This window comes from Myotis daubentonii, chromosome 9 (genome assembly GCF_963259705.1).
Source record: "Myotis daubentonii chromosome 9, mMyoDau2.1, whole genome shotgun sequence".
Taxonomy (NCBI): Eukaryota; Metazoa; Chordata; class Mammalia; order Chiroptera; family Vespertilionidae; genus Myotis; species Myotis daubentonii.
The window spans coordinates 45,283,627-45,304,706 of NC_081848.1; the positions used below are offsets into that span (position 1 = coordinate 45,283,627).

At 40.2% G+C, this 21,080-nt stretch overlaps 3 protein-coding genes across 3 annotated transcripts; 2 read left to right on the top strand and 1 right to left on the bottom strand.

Moving 5' to 3' along the window:
- Positions 1 to 1,700: 1,700 nt before the first annotated feature.
- On the top strand, positions 1,701 to 2,651 carry LOC132242158 (olfactory receptor 52B2-like). The gene has a single exon (XM_059711073.1). The coding sequence runs from the start codon at positions 1,701 to 1,703 to the stop codon at positions 2,649 to 2,651; it is 951 nt and encodes a 316-aa protein (XP_059567056.1).
- Positions 2,652 to 7,445: 4,794 nt separating this feature from the next.
- LOC132241875 (olfactory receptor 52H1-like) lies at positions 7,446 to 8,426 on the bottom strand. Its single transcript, XM_059710834.1, has one exon. It carries the CDS (start codon positions 8,424 to 8,426, stop codon positions 7,446 to 7,448), a length of 981 nt encoding a protein of 326 aa, XP_059566817.1.
- An 11,260-nt stretch (positions 8,427 to 19,686) lies between these two features.
- Positions 19,687 to 20,691, top strand: LOC132241877 (olfactory receptor 52B6-like). Its single transcript, XM_059710835.1, has one exon. The coding sequence runs from the start codon at positions 19,711 to 19,713 to the stop codon at positions 20,689 to 20,691; it is 981 nt and encodes a 326-aa protein (XP_059566818.1). The 5' UTR covers positions 19,687 to 19,710.
- Positions 20,692 to 21,080: the final 389 nt, after the last annotated feature.

A 21,080-nucleotide genomic window follows, 5' to 3' on the forward strand; every position in this document is an offset into this window, starting at 1 on the left:
CATATGTTCCTTTTTCAGTGATGAAACCCATTTAGCATGAAGTAGAAGGGTTTCACAAAATCTCTGGGAGGAGTGATTTGAGGAGATCAACTGTATTGTGTTCCCTGAAGAACAAAATTTTTTTGCTTACTAATTTTATTCAAATTCAATCCTGGCATGCGTGCGCGCGCGCACACACACACCCACACACGCATGCACAACTTCAAAAAGTTAAAAATATATCTTGTCAGTTTATAGTTTCAGAGACATTGATACAAGAAACAGAGTGAAAGATCTAAGAGGGGAGGGGAGTGGGGGGGAGATAGAAAGAGATTAACCAAAGAACATATATGCATATATGCATAGCCCATGGACACAGACAATAGTGTGATGAAGGCCGGGGATGGGTGGGGAGGGGGGGGGGAGGTTGAATGAAGGGATAAATGAGAGAGGAATGTGGAACATCAGTAATACTGTCAACAATTTAAAAAATTAAATTAAAAATAAAGAAAGAAATATCAAATCTATTTTAAGAAGAGTTTAAATAAGAAGTGGTTGTATCCACTTTTATTTATGATTTAATTTTTGAATTGCTCATTACTTATTTCTGATCATGCTTCTTTAAAGTAATAAAGTTGGGATGTAATAATAAAGAAAACTTTGGGATAGAAATGTAATATTTTTTAATAATCTGGGTAAACTCTAGTACAGAATCTCATCCTAACTTTCAGAACAAGTACTCACTAAGTGCTACATTGAAGCTCCACTCAATCTCAAGTAGCAGCATCCCTAACTGTAGTGATAATGATAATAAAACTTCAAAAATATATCTGTAATCAACAGGTAATCATTTATTAAATATAGAAACAGAAAACACTTATATCAACACCTTTGTTCACATAGACTATAACCCTATGTGCAGGATATTTATTTTATAGGCTTTGAACTCCTTTTCCCCTTTTATGCAGATGTTAATGTATTTTTGTACACATGATAGGTGATCAATAGATGCTTAGTAATCAATAGATCAATAGTTGATTAGGCAACCATGAAAAATGAGATGGAAAAATTACTAGAATTAGAGCAAGATCCACATTTCATTTATGATCTATGTAGTTATTTAAGTTTGACAAACACAATGCATCAACCTTTTGAATATGTTAAATGCCTAATTAAAGAAAAAAGAATAACAACAACAAAATAAAAAAATAGCAAATAAAAAGCAGTTTATTAGATAAATGTGTGTGCTGGATAACAGAACTGTTGTTTAGTTCAATAAGAAAAAAAACTTTGTGTTTCTATTCATTTTTTATGTCCTTTATAAAAATTCATTATTTTTTCTTGTCTTAAAATGTTTAGTCAGAGAATAAAATTGATTATCATGAGTTTTACCATTTTGTATGACTATCATTTTAAGTTTGTGTCAATTGTGTGAGAAAATAGTGGCTACTGATAGATTTTCTTTGGAAGCATCTTTTAAAAACTCTTTGATCCCACTTTGAAACTTTGGAATCTTTCTCTGCAAAACAGATCACTGCACACATTTGGGTCTGTAATTAAAACCTCTGAGTAGTTAGAAACTCATTAACTGAGATTTTCTATAGCAGATCTGAGCCCACTGAGAGTTAATAAATATACACTAGTTGGGTGTGACAGACTAGTTCTTTAACGTTCTTTCTGCTTACAGATAAGTGATGAGCATTTTATACCATAATTCAAGCATGTCAGCTCCCAACTATTCCACTGTCAATTACGATATGTTTGTCCTCATTGGCATCCCTGGGCTGAGGGAGCTACACATGTGGATCTCCATCCCCTTCTGCCTGATGTACCTGGTGGCCGTGGCAGGAAATGGAATCCTGATCTACGTGGTGGCAGTGGAACGCAGTCTTCGTGAACCCATGTACCTCTTCCTCTCCTTGCTTGCTTTTTGGGATCTGATCCTATCCACATCCACAGTTCCCAAAGCTCTGAGCATCTTCTGGTTTGACGATGTGGACATCTCCTTTGGTGGTTGTGTAACCCAGCTCTTCTTTATGCATTTTGCCTTTGTAGTGGAGTCAGGCATTCTCTTGGCGATGGCTTTTGACCGCTATGTAGCCATCTGCTACCCACTAAGGTATACCACCATTCTTAGCCATAGTGTCATTGGCAAAATAGGGGGTGCTGTAGTGTTCAGGGGTTTTGCAACTGTTTTCCCTATTGTCTTCCTTGTGAAACGCCTGCCCTTCTGCCGGACAAACATCATTGCCCACACATTCTGTGAACACATGGGGCTGGCAAAGCTGGCTTGTGCTGATATCACCATCAATATTTGGTATGGAATCTCTGTGCCATTGCTGAGTGTTATGCTAGATATGGTGACAATAGTCATCTCCTATGGGCTTATTCTGCGGGCAGTCTTCAGGTTGCCATCCCATGATGCTCGGATGAAAGCACTCAGCACCTGTGGTTCCCATGTCTGTGTCATCCTCATGTTCTACCTTCCAGGGATTTTCACTGTCATTGCTCAGCGCTTTGGCAGAAAAATCCCCAAGCATGTCCACATCCTGCTGGCCAACCTGTATGTTCTTGTTCCCCCCATGATGAACCCAGTTATCTATGGAGTAAAGACCAAACAAATTCGTGAACGAGTGGCCCTTGAATTTTCTTCAAAAGGGAAGTATTGCTGAGTTTGACTGGATAGCACTGTGGTTTCTTATAGGCCAGAAGGAAAGGTCCTATTAGAAAAGAGTAAAGACAGTTGTCATTCAGGATAGACTGTATCTGCTGTGAAATTAGTCTATTTTTTTTTTTTAGGGATGATCGAAATTGCATGAGTTCCTTATCTCAGAGGTAACTAGGTTCCTGAAAATCAGTGTATTAACAAACTTCTATTTTTGCATGCCCATAGGGTTCTGTAGTATTTAATAACATAACATCTCTATGTCTATCAAACAAGAATAAAATTTAAAAAACACTGCTCCTTCATCTGCTATTCAAATTTTAGATCTCTGGGTCCTCCCCAACAGCTACGATGAATATAAAATAGGATGAGTGAATAGCAACATTGTGTACAAATTGGGGAAATACTGAGGCTCCCTCCCCGCTAGCTCATCTTATTCACAAAAGACTTGAACAGTCTTGTTATACAAATGTGCATACCTGATCATGCAAGATAGCACCCAGCACACAAATGAAATTACATTTACTGCTGTAAGTACATGATTTTGGAAGATAAAAAAAAGTGCAAGATAATTAAGTAAAGTGTTGGGAGATATAATCTGCCTTGGATGCTGCGTGTCCTATACAGCCCTCCTCTTTTTAAACTTTTTAACATCTATCTTACAGGATTGTTGTATGAAGATCCAATAAGAGAGTAGATGCTAAAGCACTTCAGAAATTATAAAATTCTGTACAAATGTGTTGTGTCACTGTCATTAATGTCATTATGTTCTCACCCTCCTTATTGTCAAAGGTTAAGAACAAACAAAGCAAAAACCCTGTCCTTTATCTACGGCAAAGTCCTTCTAGCTCCCTCCTTCTTCCTTTTCCCACCAGGTTCATCTACCTACAGTGAAGCAGCCTATCAGATGTGCATCATCTACTTTATTTATTTATTTTTAAAATATATTTTATTGATTTTTTTTTTTAGAGAGAGGAAGGGAGAGGGATAGAGAGTTAGAAACATCAATCAGAGAGAAACATCGATCAGCTGCCTCCTGCACACTCCCTACTGGGAATTTGCCCTCAACCAAGGTACATGGCCTTGACTGGAATCGAACCTGGGACTCTTTAGTCTGCGGGCCAGTGCTCAATCCACTGAGCCAAACTGGTTAGGTTGCATCACCCACTTTAGACAGAGGATGACAAAGACAGACATAATTCAGGTGCAGGTACTCAATCCTTCAAAATCCCCTATGGAAATTTTCAAAGAAATTTTACCTTGCTCCATAACCATGGAACTTCTTTCTTTTCAGCTGTCTGCTCAGATTTCTGGCCTATTGTGGGATGTAGAGAAAATACATTTTTGTGTTTTTCCAAAGTCGGACTTTCTGAATAAATTTTGTCAAAATCTTGGAATCCTGGGCTAAGACCAGGTTTTGGGAAATTAATGTATAACTATAGTGAATGAGATAACTATAGATAGTGAGAGGACTCCAGAGAGATTAACTAAACTCCAGAAGCATGGAGGCTTGGCTGGGTTTTAGAGATAAAGACAATGGTCTTATCTTTTCCCCAGAGAGATTTATTTCCCATCAGTCTCCAAAGAAACTTTCTCAGAAGAAGGGAAGGTAGAGAGAGCAGGAGCAGTCTCTCTGGATTTTATAATCAGATAAAATACAGTTCTAATTTCTTGACTTTATATTCATTGAAAAATTTGACCTGGACTTCATTGTATAGCCCTGGAGCTAAGAATTGGGTGTGAGGGACCACACAATTATTATTTGCTTTTTATGTGAGTAATGATAATCTGTTCCTGATCCAGAATACTTGTGTACATTCAGGATAAAATTGATAACATGAATATTTAAGACCCAACATGGGATCATTTCAAACTTCAAGTATAAATGGTCTTCTCAACCCTGTAAGTCTTGGGTGGCTGCCGTCCCTATGCCCATCCTTGTCTCTCCTTCCCACTCTATTCCCTGTAGCCACATAAATACACACACCTAAACGAGCCTATCTAAATCATAGTAATGTGTTCTTCCCCCATCCCAACAATATTATCAGGCTTAGGTATATGAATGGTCATTGGGGAAAAAATGACCAGGGGACATAAAAGTCACAGATCAGAAGAAAAGAGCCCAGTAGTGTCTGAAGCTCAAGTTCTAAGTTAAGACATCATGGCCAGGGCCACACCCAGGCTGGTGAGTGAACTTCAAAAGCCAGTGGTGTGCTGGTGAATGCTTAATAACTAACTTTTGGGGGTTTGATTTGGAGATTTGCTGAGTCACAAAGTGTAGACACTTCCACTATGACTGATTTCAAGTGACTTCCTGGCAAAATTCCTAAAAATGTAACACTTTGCTCTTATGAGTTAGTATGAAAAGCTCCAGCACATCACTGATTGCAGCTCTTATTAGACCTGACATACTGGGATTAGGGTGAGCCTGAAAATTTCAGCGCTGGTTTAACTCAGATGTGAAGGACTGAAGTCAATATAGAGAAATCCTGACTCACTGGGAGGTAGGATTATGAGTGGATAAGAACAGAGACTTTGGAATCAGTCACACTTATTACTATAGGCTCTTCATATATAATTTGTATATATTGAGCATATTTTTAAACTTCTTTATTAAGGTAAGATTCACATAACATAAAATTCACCATTTCAACAATGTTACCATGTGTAATTTACTGGCTTTTAGTACATTTACAATGTTGTACAACTAATGCCACTACCTAATTCCAGAACATTTTCATCACCCTTAAAACAAACCCCATACTCATCATGCACTCTTTTTTAAAAATATATTTTTATTTATTTCAGAGAGGAATGGAGAAGGAGAGAGAGATATAGAAACATCAATGATGAGAGACAATAATTGATCGGCTGTGTCCTGCATGCCCCACACTGGGGATAGAGCCCACAACTTGGGCATGTGCCCAGACAGCGAATTGAAACGTGACCTCCAGGTTCTGTTCATAGGTCGACACTCAACCACTGTTGAGCCATGCTGGCTGGGCTAAGTAGTCACTCTTTATTTAACCTTCCCCCAATCACCTGGCAATGCTAATTAACTTTCTGTCAGTATGGATGTGCCTATTCTTGAATTTTTGACAAAAATGGAACCGTACAATATGTCAGCCTTTTGTGACGGCTTTTTTCACTTAGTATAATGTAAGGTCAGTGCAAGCAATAAATATTTAGCACCAATCATGTGGTAAAGGTCTTTGAAGATATGTTAGAATATTGGGGTTTTATTCTAAGCAAAATGAGTAACTGTTCAATGATGTTCAATGATTTTAAGTAAAGGACTGACATGATCTAGTTGAAGTTTAGAGTAATAGCATTCCAGTTTTTGAGTGAAAAATTAGATGGGAGAGAAAAAAGTGAAGACAGCAAATTCTTAAAGGAGGCTGCTGAGAAAAAGCCAGGACAGAGAGAAAGTAGTGATCACATTTAAATGTGAAACAGGAATGAATTTAAGGATATTAAGAAGGCATAATCAATAGTAAATTAAGCTTGAAATAATTAAAGAAAATAAATAAACAAACAGATTTTTGACATGAGAAACTAGTTGACTTTTGTACCATTTAGTTAATATAGAGAGTTAGAGAGAATGTGTTGATCATGAAGAAAGGAAGAGAAACAGGTGGTATTTTTTTCATGTAGATTTTGAAAATGGAATAGTCAAGAGAAGTTATCAAATAGAAAATTAACTACGTAGGACAGAGGAAGAATTGGGAGTGGGATTTATTTAGACTTTTCACCATACTAATAATTATTTAATTTATGAGTTGACTGTGTGTTAGACAAATTTAACCTCACAAGACTATGAGTTAAGTACTAGCTTTTCTTTTATTTTAAGAAGAGAAAATTGAAACAGGATAAAGGTACCAAAGAAAGAGTAAAAATTTTGTGCATTTATGTTTTTGATGGTAGAAAATTAGGATACTTCCTTCTGATGCCTATCATTTTCTTGAGACTTGAATAATCCTTACCTCTCTTTCTTTAATTCTATCAATTATTTTCTCCAAGAGAAATGAAGTCTTGAAATTTATAACCATTGGATCCATTATTGGGGGGCTTTCTGCTAGTGATTTACATAAGAAATTCTATCTTGTGTTGTCATTGTGGTTTTCTATTTTATTTTTCAATTACAGTCAACATTCAATATTACTTTATATTAGTTTCAAGTGTAGAGCATAATGGTTATGCAATTATGTAATTTACAAAGTGATCCCCACCCATAATTTTAGCAGCCATCTAACATCATGCATAGTTATTACAATATTACTGACTGTGTTCCCTATGCTGGTTTTAGCATCCCCATGACTATTTTTTAACTACCAATTTGTACTTCTTAATCCCATATTTTTCACCAAGCCCCCAGCCCCTCTCCTATCAGGCAAATATCAGTTTGTTCTCTGCATCTATGAGTCTGTTTCTGTTTTGTTTATTTATTTTGTTTTTTTTTTAATTTTTTTAAAAAATATATTTCATTGATTTTTTACAGAGAGGAAGGGAGAGAGATAGAGAGTCAGAAACATCGATGAGAGAGAAACACCGATCAGCTGCCTCCTGCACATCTCCTACTGGGGATATGCCCGCAACCCAGGTACATGCCCTTGACCGGAATCGAACCCGGGACCCCTCAGTCCGCAGGCCGACGCTCTATCCACTGAGCCAAACCGGTTTCGGCTATTTTGTTCTTTATATTTCACACATAAGTGAAATCGTATGGTATTTGTTTTTCTCTGTCTGACAAATAAATTATATTAAATAAATATAATTACTTGACTTTCCACAATCTTATTTTCTATGCCCTCATCCCCAGGTCACTGTTCCCTTTAGGAAAGAGTAGAAGGACAACTTTGTCCCTGATCTGCTTTGTTTTTACACCATAAATGATGGGATTGAGTGCAGGAGGGATTGCTACATAGAGATTAGCAAACATGATGTGAAAGGCGAGAGAGATGTTGTGGCCGAAGCGATGTGTAAGGGCAGAGAACAAGGCTGATGTGTAGAATATGAGAATGACACTGACATGAGACCCACAGGTGCTGAGAGCTTTCTGGCGGGCATCTCTAGATGGAAGGTGAAAAACAGCACGAAGAATGAGAGTGTAGGAAATACCAATGAGGATCAGGTCTGACATAATCGCCATTAGAGGTATAGTGAAGCCATACCAGATATTGATGGAGATACTAGCACAGGAGAGCCGTGCCACCGCTATGTGCTCACAGTATGTGTGAGGGATGATACGTGTCCTGCAGAAGGGCAAACGCTTCACCAGGAAAACAACAGGAAAAATGATACTAAAGCTCCGACCAACAATGCCTACCGAGATCTTGACAATTGTTCTAGGTGTCAAGACACTGCTGTACCTCAAGGGGGAGCAAATGGCCAGGTAGCGATCAAATGCCATACCCAATAATATGGCTGAGTCCAGAAAGAAGCTGAAGTGGAGAAAGAACAACTGAGTGAGGCAGCCAGAAAATGTGATTTTTTGAGCTTTCAGCCATAATATGCCAAGCATTTTGGGGACACATGTGTTGCACAATATGAGGTCCGTAGAGGCCAACACGGAGAGGAAGAAGAACATGGGTTCATGGAGGCTGTGGTCCGTAGCGATGAGGTAGAGGAGAATGCCATTACCTGCAAGGGCCACAAGGTAGATGGTACAGAAAGGAATTCCAATCCAGATGTGAAACTGCTCCAGCCCCGGGATCCCCACCAAAATGAAGGAGTCTGGATTAAAAGCTGTCAAATTCAATGTGGTCATCATGTTGATTGTCATCCCCTGAGGACAAAATACCACATTTAATTCTGGGGACTGACTGTTCACAAAATCCTTTTTTAAGTCTTTTTCATCACTGGGATACCTCCTGTCCTATCTCTTAACAAACACTAGAAGAAAAAATGCAATCTACTTCTCACACAACCTCTACAGCATTTACTAAAAGCTTCCCAAAAACCTTAATTATTACCCATGTATAAATATTACCTTACCATAACTGCATTGTTACTATATTGGAACCATGTCCCAATAGATCTATGACCTAGGAGCACATTGGCCCTTGGTTGTCAATTAAAATTCCAAGGTTGTCTTGCTCTCACCAAATAACTCCGTTTGAGGTTTCTCAAAGATGTATTAAATATCCTACTTGACACAAATCTCAAGAATATCCATTTAAATAAATAAGGGGCCATGTGTTAATTATCAAATTTGCATTTTTTAATGCCAATGTATCACTAGGACTCTGGTGAGTCAATCTACTACTGCTCAGAATTTACTCCCACCTCTTCAATATCTGGAAGACAATCTCTATCTAAATATTCTTTTCAACTCAGAAATAGTGTTCCAAGGCTCATTATCTTCTTCTACCTTCCAACTTCCTGATCAGCTACCCCATATGTCATCACATTGTTCTCCCACTGCTAGAACATAGTGATCTGAGAGTTGGTGGTAACCCTTCTTCCTCCTTCAGCCCCTATCTCTCATCTTCCAGCTCTTATGATCCTTACTTGAAATCCCTGTTTGATCGGCCTACTTCTTTTTCTTCTCTACTTCCTCATCTACTCACATCATCTTTCTCACTAATTGGAACCATAGAATAAGAGTTTTGGTTCTATCCTGGCTGGTGTGGCTTAATTGTTTGAGCATCATCCCATGCACCAAGAAGAAATCAGTTCCATTCCTGGTCAGGGCACATGCCAGGGTTGTGGGCTTGATCCCCAGTAGGGAGCCTGCAGGAGGCAGCCAATCAATGTTTCTCTCTTCCTCTCCCTTCCTCTCTCAAGAATCAATAACAACACTTTTTTAAAAAGAATTTTGGTTCTTTTAATATATTGCAAACCCTTCTCTTCTCATGCTACCATATTGATCTCTTTAAAATATAAAATTACCAAAACACTCACATTGCTTAAAAGCATGTAATTGCACCTGCCATGCCAACAATTATTTTTATTTCCTGTTTTACAGTCAATACTTTCCCTATATAGAGTGGTTCTACCTATATGAATGTGTCTCACATTCTTCCCTAAAATGTATTCATAGAGGACTCCCCGTATTTCTCCATCATTCCTACACCCCATTGCTGGTATTGCTGCCTTTTCCATAGATGCAATCTTGTCTTTTCTCACAATGACTAAATTCTACTCATTGCTCTGACCCTGACAAGTGCTAATGTCTCCAGGAAACTTTCTCCAGTTTTACTAAACCATGTCTCTATTGCCCTGCTTGTGCAATCACAGTTCTTTTTTTAAATATATCTTTACTTTTGAAAGTATTACAGATATCCCACTTTAATCCCTCCACCCCAAACCTACCTCCCAGGCCTTCACCACACTATCATCTGTGTTCATGGGTTATACATATATTTACCAAGCAATCAGATGTTTGTATTAAACTTTGATTACTTTTTACTATTCTCTTGAAGTCTTTTTCCCAGATATGTGGCCAACCCTGCATTAATGATTAAGAACTCTTCTTGAGAATATAATTTCTGTCTCTATGTGTTTCTTCCAGCATGGAAGAAGGCAAGATTTCACATAGAATAACCAGTAATACAGTCTCAGTAGAAAACTGATATTTCAAGTCAGTCACTGCTGAATATATATATATATATATATATATATATATATATATATATATATATATATTCCCTTGGCTTATTGACTCTTCTTCCATCTTCAAAGGTAATAACAATAGATTTAATCTTCCTCTAAACTTTTTAGAAATGTGACTTCATATCTCTCTGACTCTAAACTTTTCTATTTCCTTCTTCTGCTTTTAAAGACCATTGTGATTATACTGGAATCACCCAGATAATTCAGTATAATACCCTTATTTTAAAGCAGCTGATTATCTGCATAAATTTTCTTTGCCATATAAATAACATGTACAGGTTCCAGAGATTTGGTTGTGTATATCTTTGAGGGGCTATATTATTCTGCCAACCAGAAGGTCCTTTAACACTGCCTGTTCTTTCTCATTCTGCTTTCCCAAGATTTCTCCCACTATCACCATTACCACATTCAGATAATACTCACAGACAACTAGTTTTGATGTTGGTGCTGGGTTAGAAAGCCAGTAGATGGCTGGAAGAGGATAACTCCAGGATGAGAACAGAGATACAGAAGGGAACATAACACAACTGGGGTGTGTGTGTGTGTGGGTGTGGGGAGGCATAGAAAAAGAAAGAAGGAAAGGGTACAGAGCAGGTGAGGCACAGGGAGAAAGACATTTAATTCTAGCTGGGGAAGAGACACACCTGCAGAGCATAGCCTTTTTATCTTTTATTGGTTTTCTCAGGGGATGAAGAGACTGAAAAATGAGGGGCCTAAAACCTAGGGGGATTCCAGGGACTCTACTCCCCAGTCAATATCATTAGTATTTATAATAAATGTTTACATTAACATTTTTTTAATCTTAATCACATGCACATGGGATATGATTCAGAGTTTTAGACTCAGGAGAGAAACCAGGGAGTGCTGAGATTCTTCAGGGTATGGCCTATGTCGAGGAGTCATTTATAGACACTGTAGCTAGGCTCCAGGTTATGACTTGGAAGAATGGTGTGCTGGTGACCCTTTAAATTCTGATCCCATGAGATAGTTATGTGAATATTTGGAGATAAGACAGTCGATTGTTTAGGGACACTGATGAGTTCCGTGTGATATGGTTGTTGGGCAGATATGAGTATCAGGCTTTCAATGCCCTCCAATTTTGATGCATTCAGTTTCCCAGCCCCAACTCCTCCATCAGGTGAGGGTTTTTCTGGATTATTATATCATACTAGGGGCCCGGTGCACGAAATTCGTGCACTGGGTGTGTGTGGTGGGGGAGTGTCCCTCAGCCCAGCCTGCCCCCTCTCACATAGTGGGAGCTCTCAGGCATTCACCCCCATCACCCTCCAATTGCAGGATCGGCCCCTTGCCCAGGCCTGACGCCTCTGACAGAGGTGTCAGGCCTGGGCAGGGGACCCTCATTTCCCCCCATCACTGGTTCTGCCCCCAGCCCAGGCCTGATGCCTCTGCCCCAGGCATCAGGCCTGGGCAGGGGACCCCCAGACCTCTCTGATTGCTGGCTCTGCCCCTTGCCCAGGCCTGATGCCTCGGCCAGAGGCATAGACCCCCATCTCCCCCCGATCACTGGCTCTGGCCCCCGCCCAGGCCTGAGGCCTCTGGCCCAGGAATCATGCCTGGGCAGGGGACCCCCATCTCCCTCTGATCGCTTGCTCCGCCCCCCGCCCAAGCCTGACGCCTCTGACCCAGGCTTCAGGCCTGGGCAAGGGGACCATCATATCCCCCCAATCCCCGGCTCAGCCCCCGACCCAGGCCTGATGCCTCGGCCAGAGGAGTTGACCCTCATCACCCTCCGATCACCAATCACCAGATCGGCCCCTTGACCAGGCCTGAGGCCTCCGGCAGAGGTATCAGGCCTGGGCAGGGGGCCCCCAGCTCCCCGCGGTTGCAGGCTCCGCACCTGCCCAGGCCTAACACCTCTGGCCTAGGCGTCCGGCTCGGGCAGCGGGGACCCGCAGCTGCAGTGGCCCCGCGATCGTGGGCTCCGCTTTAGGCCCAGGCAAGGGATCCCTAGCTCCCGGGACTGCCAGCTTTGACTGTGCCCAGCTCCCATCACTGGCTCCACCCCTACTTCCTGCTATCACAGGCCAGGGCGGCAAAGGCGCCTGATTCTCCTATCATGGCTGGGGGGCAGGGCAAAGGCGGCCCCAGGGCTGCCTTTGCCCTGCCCTCCAGCTCTTAGCTCCCCCCTGGGTTTCCGATCACTGTCGGTGGCAGGGGGCTTCTTCCTGCTTTCCCTTTCACCTCCCTGCATTGTGCCTACATATGCAAATTAACCGCCATCTTGTTGGCAGTTAACTGCCAATCTTAGTTGGCAGTTAATTTGCATATAGCCCTGATTAGCCAATGAAAAGGTTATCGTCGTATGCCAATTACCATTTTTCTCTTTTATTAGTGTAGACTAGAGGCCCGGTGCACAACACTCATGCACTGGAAGGGGGTGGTTCCTCAGCCCAGCCTGCACCCTCTCGCAGTCTGGGGCATCCTCCAAGGGGTTCTTAGCACTGCCTCAGAGATGAGAGAGGCTCCCGCCACCACTGCTACACTTGCCAGCCCAGCTTCTGGCTGAGCAGTGCTCCCCCTGTGGGAGCACACTGATCACCAGGGGGCAGCTCCTGCCTTGAGCATCTGCCCCCTGGTGGTCAGTGCACATCATAGTGACCAGTTGTTCCACTGTTTGGTCAATTGGCATACTAGGGTTTTATTATATAGTATTCTATTTCACTGAATGGGGCTTTCTAGTCTCTACTTGTCATTGCATTGAGATACTTTTTGAACCAAAGAAACTCAGTGATTTCTGAACAAGATGTATAAAATTAAATCTTTACATAAATCACTTCCTTAGGCCATTGCATATTCATTGAATGCTTACCATGTGACTGGAAATGTGTGGTTAACATCCAGCTGCTTATGGCAAAAACCTAAGTTATTCTTAATATTATCACTTCCTTGTTCTCCTTTCATTTTATTGATTTTGTCCATGTATTGCCACTCCTCCCCCAAAATACTATAGATCTCAGTGTTTTACATAGTTTTTTCATTTGTGGATTGTCTTTCTAACTGTGTAACAAATACATAACACAAAGCAAGTTTTGCATCTGCAGAAAGAGCTGAAGATACATTATAATTTTGTGATGCTAACTACTCTTTCCATTTTACTGAACCAGACCAAGTCCAGAATGCCTCAGAGCAAAATAGACCAGAGTTTTAAAGGTGGTTGTACACCAATTAGCTTGGTATATCAACTGTGGCAGATAAAAATGGCTAAAATAAACTTCTGTTTCCCTAAAATTATATTTATATTTTTGCCTGGCTGTGTGAGTGAGTGCTCAGATCTCTGAGCTCCTTACATGAAACTTTCTCCCATTTCAACAAGTCAGAGTTGGAATTTCATGGGGAAAAAATCACATTGAGCACACGACACCAATCTCACCCATTCCGACAATATGAAAGAAAAAATTTAACATTTTAAAATAAAAACACACAAAAAGCCATTTTAAAAATTGAAGTAATAGAACAATGGATTGAAAACTAAACTGCCATAGTCAAGAGGAGCCTACATAGACATGACAACTAAAAGTAAAGAGATTTCCTGAGTGGAACTCTGGAATAGCAAATGGACATTTGGTAGTGACCATGGTTGAACAGCCTAAGGAATATACTGAAAGCTATTTCAGAAAGGAAACCTTTTCTCAATTAACAAACAGACCCCAAAAATTAAGTAAGGTCTGGTTCAGAGAGGGGAGTCATTCTCATTTTAGAAGAACCTGAGACTGATTGATACTATTTTCTATCTTCTGAATACTAGTCTTTAGTTTCTTGGTTTCTGCTCTGGTTCTAGTAATCTAGTTTCTATCTTATCCCAAAGCATTACCACCACTATTTATCTTACTTGTGAAATCCTTTCACATTCATTGCCTCAGTTGGCTCTCACAATATCCTCTCTCTCTCTCTCTCTCTCTCTCTCTCTCTCTCTCTCTCTCTCTCACACACACACACACACACACAATTGTTTTAATCCCAACTGCAGTGGGACTGTCTATAAAGCCTCCCCAACAAATACCAGGAAGAATTATTCTTCTGGTCTCTGGACTCCCACAGCACTCTGTACCCACTGCTGTATTATAATTACTGGTCATAGTAAGGGGACATTGACCTGAAATTCTGACCCAAAGAACAGATAAATCCAGGCTTATCAAATTTTTGAATAAGACTGGGGTGATAATTTCCATATATCCTTTCTGTTAGGATGACATATAAATATGATAGATCTTAGGATTAGTGAAAGGATAAAGAGAAAGCAATGAGGTAAAAAAAGAAAAAAGAACTAGGGATTTAAAAATAAACTCTAGACAGGTGATAAATGAAAGAAGCCTGAAAGAAAAATGCTATAGGAAGGACAATGGGGAGAAAGAGTAGGAGTGAATGTATGGAGGAGGGTCATATTGAAATGGGAAATGCAAAAGCAAGTTCAATGAAAACTTTTAGGCTAAGAGCCTCTGAGTTGGTGCTGACCACCCCCCTTAGATGCTCAGAGTGTCTAACACTATATCTGTTCCATCTGGCTCTTTGCCAAAACATATCCCTATGTGCCTTAAATTCCCATTTGAACAAAGGCAGATTTGCCTAAGTGGTGGAGGAGGAATTTGTAGCTGAAGGAAGGAAAGATAAAAAGAGGGAGGGGAATCTCTGCTCCCAAAGGACAGGAAGGAATAAACATCGTATGAAGCAAGACCTGAGATTCAATTCTATATATTAAGGAAGTTAAGCTGTGTGTGAAATATTGAACTGAGACACTGTGAGTCTGAGAAGGTGGCACCAAGGAGGTAAGTCTAGGTCAGAAATTTTCAGGATGGAGAGGAGATTATAGATGTGGAGGAATTGATAGGAAATAAGTACCAGATGAATGGACAGCTCTATAGCAATGTTCAAGGAGGGGTGGAGGGCTAAAGAATTATCTAGGTTGCCTGGATTGAACTGTGTTTTCCTGAAGAGTGGGATGGGAGAAGGGCAGTTTGGAGGGTTACTTCCCTGGTGAGGGTGGGGAGATTGATGAGTAGGTGATTGAAAGAGCATCTGCCCCCTGGTGGTCAGTGCACGTCATACTTGGCTCCTAAGGAGAATGTAAGAATCATAAATGACATAGAGGTTCTATCCTCAGACACTGAGGAACAACAGAAAGAACAGTTATTCTACTGCATTTGGGAGACAACTTATAAAGAACAAGGTTTCTGGATGGTGAAGTTAGGTAAATGATTGAAAGGCAGATGGGAAAATGAATTCACTGGACTAGAAGGGATAGTTTTTCTGGTAATTTTTCCAAAGATGATAGAAGCATGGAACAGTGGGTAAGGGAACTGGGCATATGAATGGAAGATCTGAAAGGGGGGCTGCCAGAGAGATAACTGTAAGTGGAGCTCTTCAGATTGTTGTCTAGTGTGGGGGTATGGCGACTTCAATGGGTGCCTAATTGGAGTAAAAACAGAAATCACATGATAAATGGTAAGGAGATGCTGTGAACAAAGGCTGTCTTGGAGGTGGATGATTTAGGAGAACTGAAATCAGAAGAGAAAAGTTTATGCAGGTGCTGACGTGACCGACAAAGGTGGGAATGTGCAGTGGAGGAAGATGAGCATGATGAGTGATGCTGTGGGAAGAGTGAGCACAGCAAATGGCACAGACTACAGCTGAGATGAGAATGTTACTATAAACCTGTGATTTTTATCTGAGTATGTGTCCTTGACAATGTGAACTTTACGTGGCTGAGTGGGTGGGGACTTTCTTATTCTATGATTTTTTAAAACATTCACTACATATCATCTCTATTCCATATACCAGTGAACAAGACACAGTGCTGACTCTTAAGGAGCTCATCATATATTGGGACTGAAAATATTTCAAGTGTGGTAAATGCTAGAGAGAGAAATAGATAACTGCAGGGCAATGTAGGCATAACCTAGACTTGGGAAATGAGGACTGTCTTCCTGAGTGAGAAATATAAACTGGCTACATTAAAAAGAAAGATGAAGATAAAGGAAGTGGATTGTATAAAAGACCACAGCCCTAGTCGGTTTGACTCAGTGGATAGAGCATCGGCCTGCAGACTGAAAGGTCCTGGGTTCAATTCTGGTCAAGGGCATATGCCTGGGTTGTGGGCTCAATCCCTAGCAGGGGTCATGCAGGAGGCAGCCAATTAATGATTCTTTTTCATCATTAATATTTCTATCTCTCTCTCTCCCCCTCCCTTACTCTCTGAAATCAATACAGATATATTTTTAAAAATAAAAATAAATAAAAGATCACAGAGAAAGAAGAGCAAATTCAGAGACACGCATTTGTCCAGTATTGGTAGACAAAGCAGAGAATGTATGCACTTTATTAGGCAATGGGAAATTATTCTCTATTGTCAGGTAAGCAGTACGCTCTGAATTAGCTTTGGAAATATAATTTATACAGGGTGGAGCAAAAGTAGGTTTGCAGTTGTGAGTATGTGAAATACAGAGTTTATGTTTGTATTATTGTTTCTTAATTATTGTATTAGATTCCATACAAACAATTGTAAACCTACTTTTGCCCCACTCTGCAGGTGGAGACTGGTTTAGAGACTGGAAGGACTGCAGGTGAGGAAATCAGTTGGGAGGTCTTTCAGTAAATGGATCTGAAGCTTAAAAAGCAATATAGGTAGCAAATATAGATTTGGGAGGTATTAGTACATGCAGGCTAAATGAAGCCAAGGCAGGTGGAAAGATCAGCCAGGGACAGTGAAGAGTGAGGGGAGCCTAGAAACAGAGAAATAGGAAGCTCCTTGGTGAGCCATCCAGCAGGGTCAGAGGAGCCCTTAATGAGGACCAGAAAGGAAGGTCAGGGACAAGAGAAGAACTAGAGCTGAGTAGAAAAATCAAAGCCAAATCTAGAGTTTCATGAAAGGCATGATTCTGAAGGAAAGAAGAGAGACAGACAGGAAGTAGTTAGACAGGTTAGCAGAATACAATATGTTTTTTTTTTTTTTTGCTGTTAACTTTTCATTTGTTTTCAAGGTTAAAAATATTTGAATGTTCATAAATAATAAAGATAACGATCTAGGAAATTAGGACAAACTGGGGGTAAAGAAGTGGGGAGATAATTGATGAAACAAAGTCCCTGAGGAGGTAGGAAAGAAAAAGAACTCAGAGAATAGGTGGGGAAATTATTCTTGAAGATATACATACATACAAACTTATACACATATGCATGCATATATAAACATATACATGACTGCATCTGATGATATGTGTGTTTATGTTTACATGTGTGTGTGCGTGTGGACCTAAAGAGCATTAAGCTAAGTGAAATAAGCCAGTCAGAGAAAGAAAAATATCATATGATTTCTCTTATATATGGAATCTAATGAACAAAATGAACTAACAAGCAAAATGGAGATAGATTTATAGAGAGCAGGCTTACAGCTGTGTTTGTGGGGCAGTGGGAGCTGGGGGGGCGGAAGGATTGAGCAAAAAAGAAAACAAAATAAATAAATAAAAAACTCTTGGACACATAGTGCAGTGATTGCCAGGGGAGGGGAACTGAAGGGAGTAGAGGAGAGTATAGGGAGGACAAAAGGTGATGGACAGAGACTTGACTTGGGGTAGTAAGCACACAATACACTGTACAGATGGTGTGTTGTAGAATTATTCGCCTTAAACCTGTATAATTTTGTTAACCAGTGTCACTCCAATAAATTCAATAAAAAGGAAAAATAAAAATAATTTAAGGCCACAAAAAAGAAAGGTATGTGAAGTGATTGATGTGTTAATTAACTTGATTGTGGCAATAATGTCAAAATGTATTCATATATTAAGTTATATTTACACTTTGTATAGATATAATTTTTATTTATTACTTATGCCTCAACAAAGCTAAAAATTTCAAATTAAATAAAAAACTATAAATTTATTTTTGAGAAAATCAATAGTTTAACAATCTATTGGTCTTCCCATTTTGTGTACATGGTATATATCTCCATTTGTTTACATTAAAAAAAATCTCTTGCAGCAATATTCTGTAATTCTCAGTGTAGAGCTTTGCAAATTTGAGCTAAGTGTATTATATTTTTAACATACATTTCGTATGCATCCATGTTTGTATTGCACTACAAACTTTTAAAATGTGATTGTATAGTTATTTGCTGCTAGTGTAGAAAAATACAATTGACTTATTTTATCTTTGCACTCTATAAATAAAAAATAAATAAATGGCCTCAGGGAGCTTTCTTGTTCCTAGGTAGAGTAAAATATAACTATAACAAGGAAGACATTGAAAGGCAGAAGGGACATCAACACTAGTTTCTCTGAGAATGGAGGAAATGAGAGGAGGATGGGTACAGAGATAAAATAAATTTACAAGAGTGGAATAATATGAGCAGTTGTCTCCTGATAGTCTTGAAGTCTCCATTATGTATTAGGGAAATTCAGTTGAAAGGGAGGAATGTTCATTTGGGCAGTGGTAATGTTATATATTCATTGTGAGAATAATTCAATAGAACTTAGTAAGAGTCAATGGGCCTAACATGTAATTGAGTCTATTTGTATGGTTGTCATTTCCTTCACATCCTAGCTAAGTGATGAGGAAAACACTGGTTAGATTTCATTGAAGCCTGAACATTTTCACAGAGAATGATGCAGAAACCAATTAGAGCTGAGACATTATTGGTCCTGGCAGAAGACATAGACATGTAGATTGTAGAATAGACTGTGAAGAAAGTAAAAAACTTCTTACATGAGTGGTTCATAAACTTTAGCATGGAGACATAGAATGCTGTCTCCAACCCCAAGGGTGGAAGGGTCCAAGAATTTGTAAGTTCCCCAATGCTGCTGCTGCTGCTGCTGCTGGCCTGGACACCACACTTTCAGAAGCATCACTCTACACCTTCTTTCATGTTCTAGGTGACAGCGCCACACTTCAGAGTCACCACACAGCTTAATAACGTTTCCACAGCTGAGATTTAATTTAACACACCAACAAGACAAGCATTATGCTCATTTTTTGAAAGGTCAAAAAAATTGTTATTCAGAAGACAGTGACTTGTCCAAAATCACACAGTCTGACAGAGCAGATCTCTGACATGGGACTGCAGCCTGAGGCTTTTGCAGTTTATAAAACTGCAAAAAACTGTACCCATCGAGATTAAAGAGATTGTTTTTTACTTTCTAGTTAATCCTGGTCTTTTCAGAACCTGTGGCACTGTGCTAAGTCTGGTAATGTTTTCAAGCCTTGTGTTTCCAGAAATTCTTTGCAGCTGTATGGAGAGCCCATCTATGGGTCTGTAACTGTGCACAACTCATGTGTGATTGTCTATAGGGAATATACCTGTGTGCAAAGCCCATAATGTTTGGAGGACCTGTGAGTATGTGCAGACCTTGTGGTTGTTTGCAAGCTTTTATGTGCACTCTGCTAATGTTTATAAAGCCTGAAGCTATTTCTCCCCTGTGGCACAGGTGAGGGTTCTACAGAAAATCATGGCTCTCTTATCTACTAACAGCATAGCTGCCACAAACAACTCAGACACTCGCATGGCAGGCTGCCTCCTCATTGGCATCCCTGGGCTGGAGTATCTACACATCTGGCTCTCCATCCCCTTCTGTGCCATGTATGTAGCCGCCCTGGTAAGCAACAGCGTTTTAATTTGTGTTATTCTCTCCCAGCCAAGCCTGCATGAGCCCATGTACATATTTTTGTCCATGTTGGCCAGTGCTGATGTCTTGCTCTCCACTGCCACAATGCCCAAAGCACTGGCCAACTTCTGGTTAGGTTCTAGCCACATTTCCTTTGATGGCTGCCTCACCCAGATGTTCTTCATCCACTTCCTCTTTGTGGCCGACTCTGCAGTCCTGTTGGCCATGGCCTTTGACCGCTATGTTGCCATCTGCTCCCCTCTGCGGTATGCCACCATCCTCACAAGCATGGTCATTGGGAAGATCACTGCTGCCACCCTGACCCGCAGCTTCATCATCATGTTTCCATCCATCTTTCTCCTCAAGCGCCTGCACTATTGCCGGATCAACATCATTGCACACACATTTTGTGAGCACATGGGCATTGCCCGTCTGTCCTGTTCTGATATCTCCATCAATGTCTGGTATGGGCTGGCAGCTGCTCTACTCTCCACTGGCCTGGACATCATCCTTATCGCTGTTTCCTACATCCGCATCCTTCGAGCTGTCTTTCAACTCCCTTCTCAAGATGCCCGGTCCAAGGCCCTGAGCACTTGCGGCTCCCATGTCTGTGTCATTCTACTCTTCTACATTCCTGCCCTCTTTTCTGTCTTTGCCTATAGGTTTGGTGGGAGACTCATCCCAAGCTATGTCCACATCCTTCTGGCCAATCTCTATGTGGTCATCCCATCAATGCTCAATCCTATTATTTATGGAGTGAGGACTAAGCCAATTTTGGAAGGGGCTAAACAGATGTTTTCAAATCTTGTCAAGGAATGTAACTAAAAGTTTCCAATTTGAGCTCAACTTAATCCCTTTTCATATTTATTTTTTTCATATTTCATATTCACCATATCCTCATCTCTACATCTTTCAGTTATCTTGTGTCATTCTCACCCATGTCCTAATTTATTTAAATGAATGTTCTACTCAAATTCTTGGTCCCCAGATGGGAGTGGTGTTTCATAAAGATTTATGAAAAAAAAAGTCATTAACCCCAGGATTATTTACAATAGCATAAAAAAAGGAAAATAGCTTTTATATTCTGCATGAATGACAATCCTATATAATAAAAGGCTAATATGTCAATCGACTGAATGGGGGAATGACTGGTTGCTATAATGCACACTGACCACCAGGTGGCAGATGTTCAATCAGGAGTTGCCCCCTAGTGG

Bases quoted from the DNA above. Each gene is read 5' to 3' on its own strand.
- LOC132241875 (XM_059710834.1), bottom strand. From the start codon at position 8,426: ATGACAATCAACATGATGACCACATTGAATTTGACAGCTTTTAATCCA.
- LOC132241877 (XM_059710835.1), top strand. From the start codon at position 19,711: ATGGCTCTCTTATCTACTAACAGCATAGCTGCCACAAACAACTCAGAC.
- LOC132242158 (XM_059711073.1), top strand. From the start codon at position 1,701: ATGTCAGCTCCCAACTATTCCACTGTCAATTACGATATGTTTGTCCTC.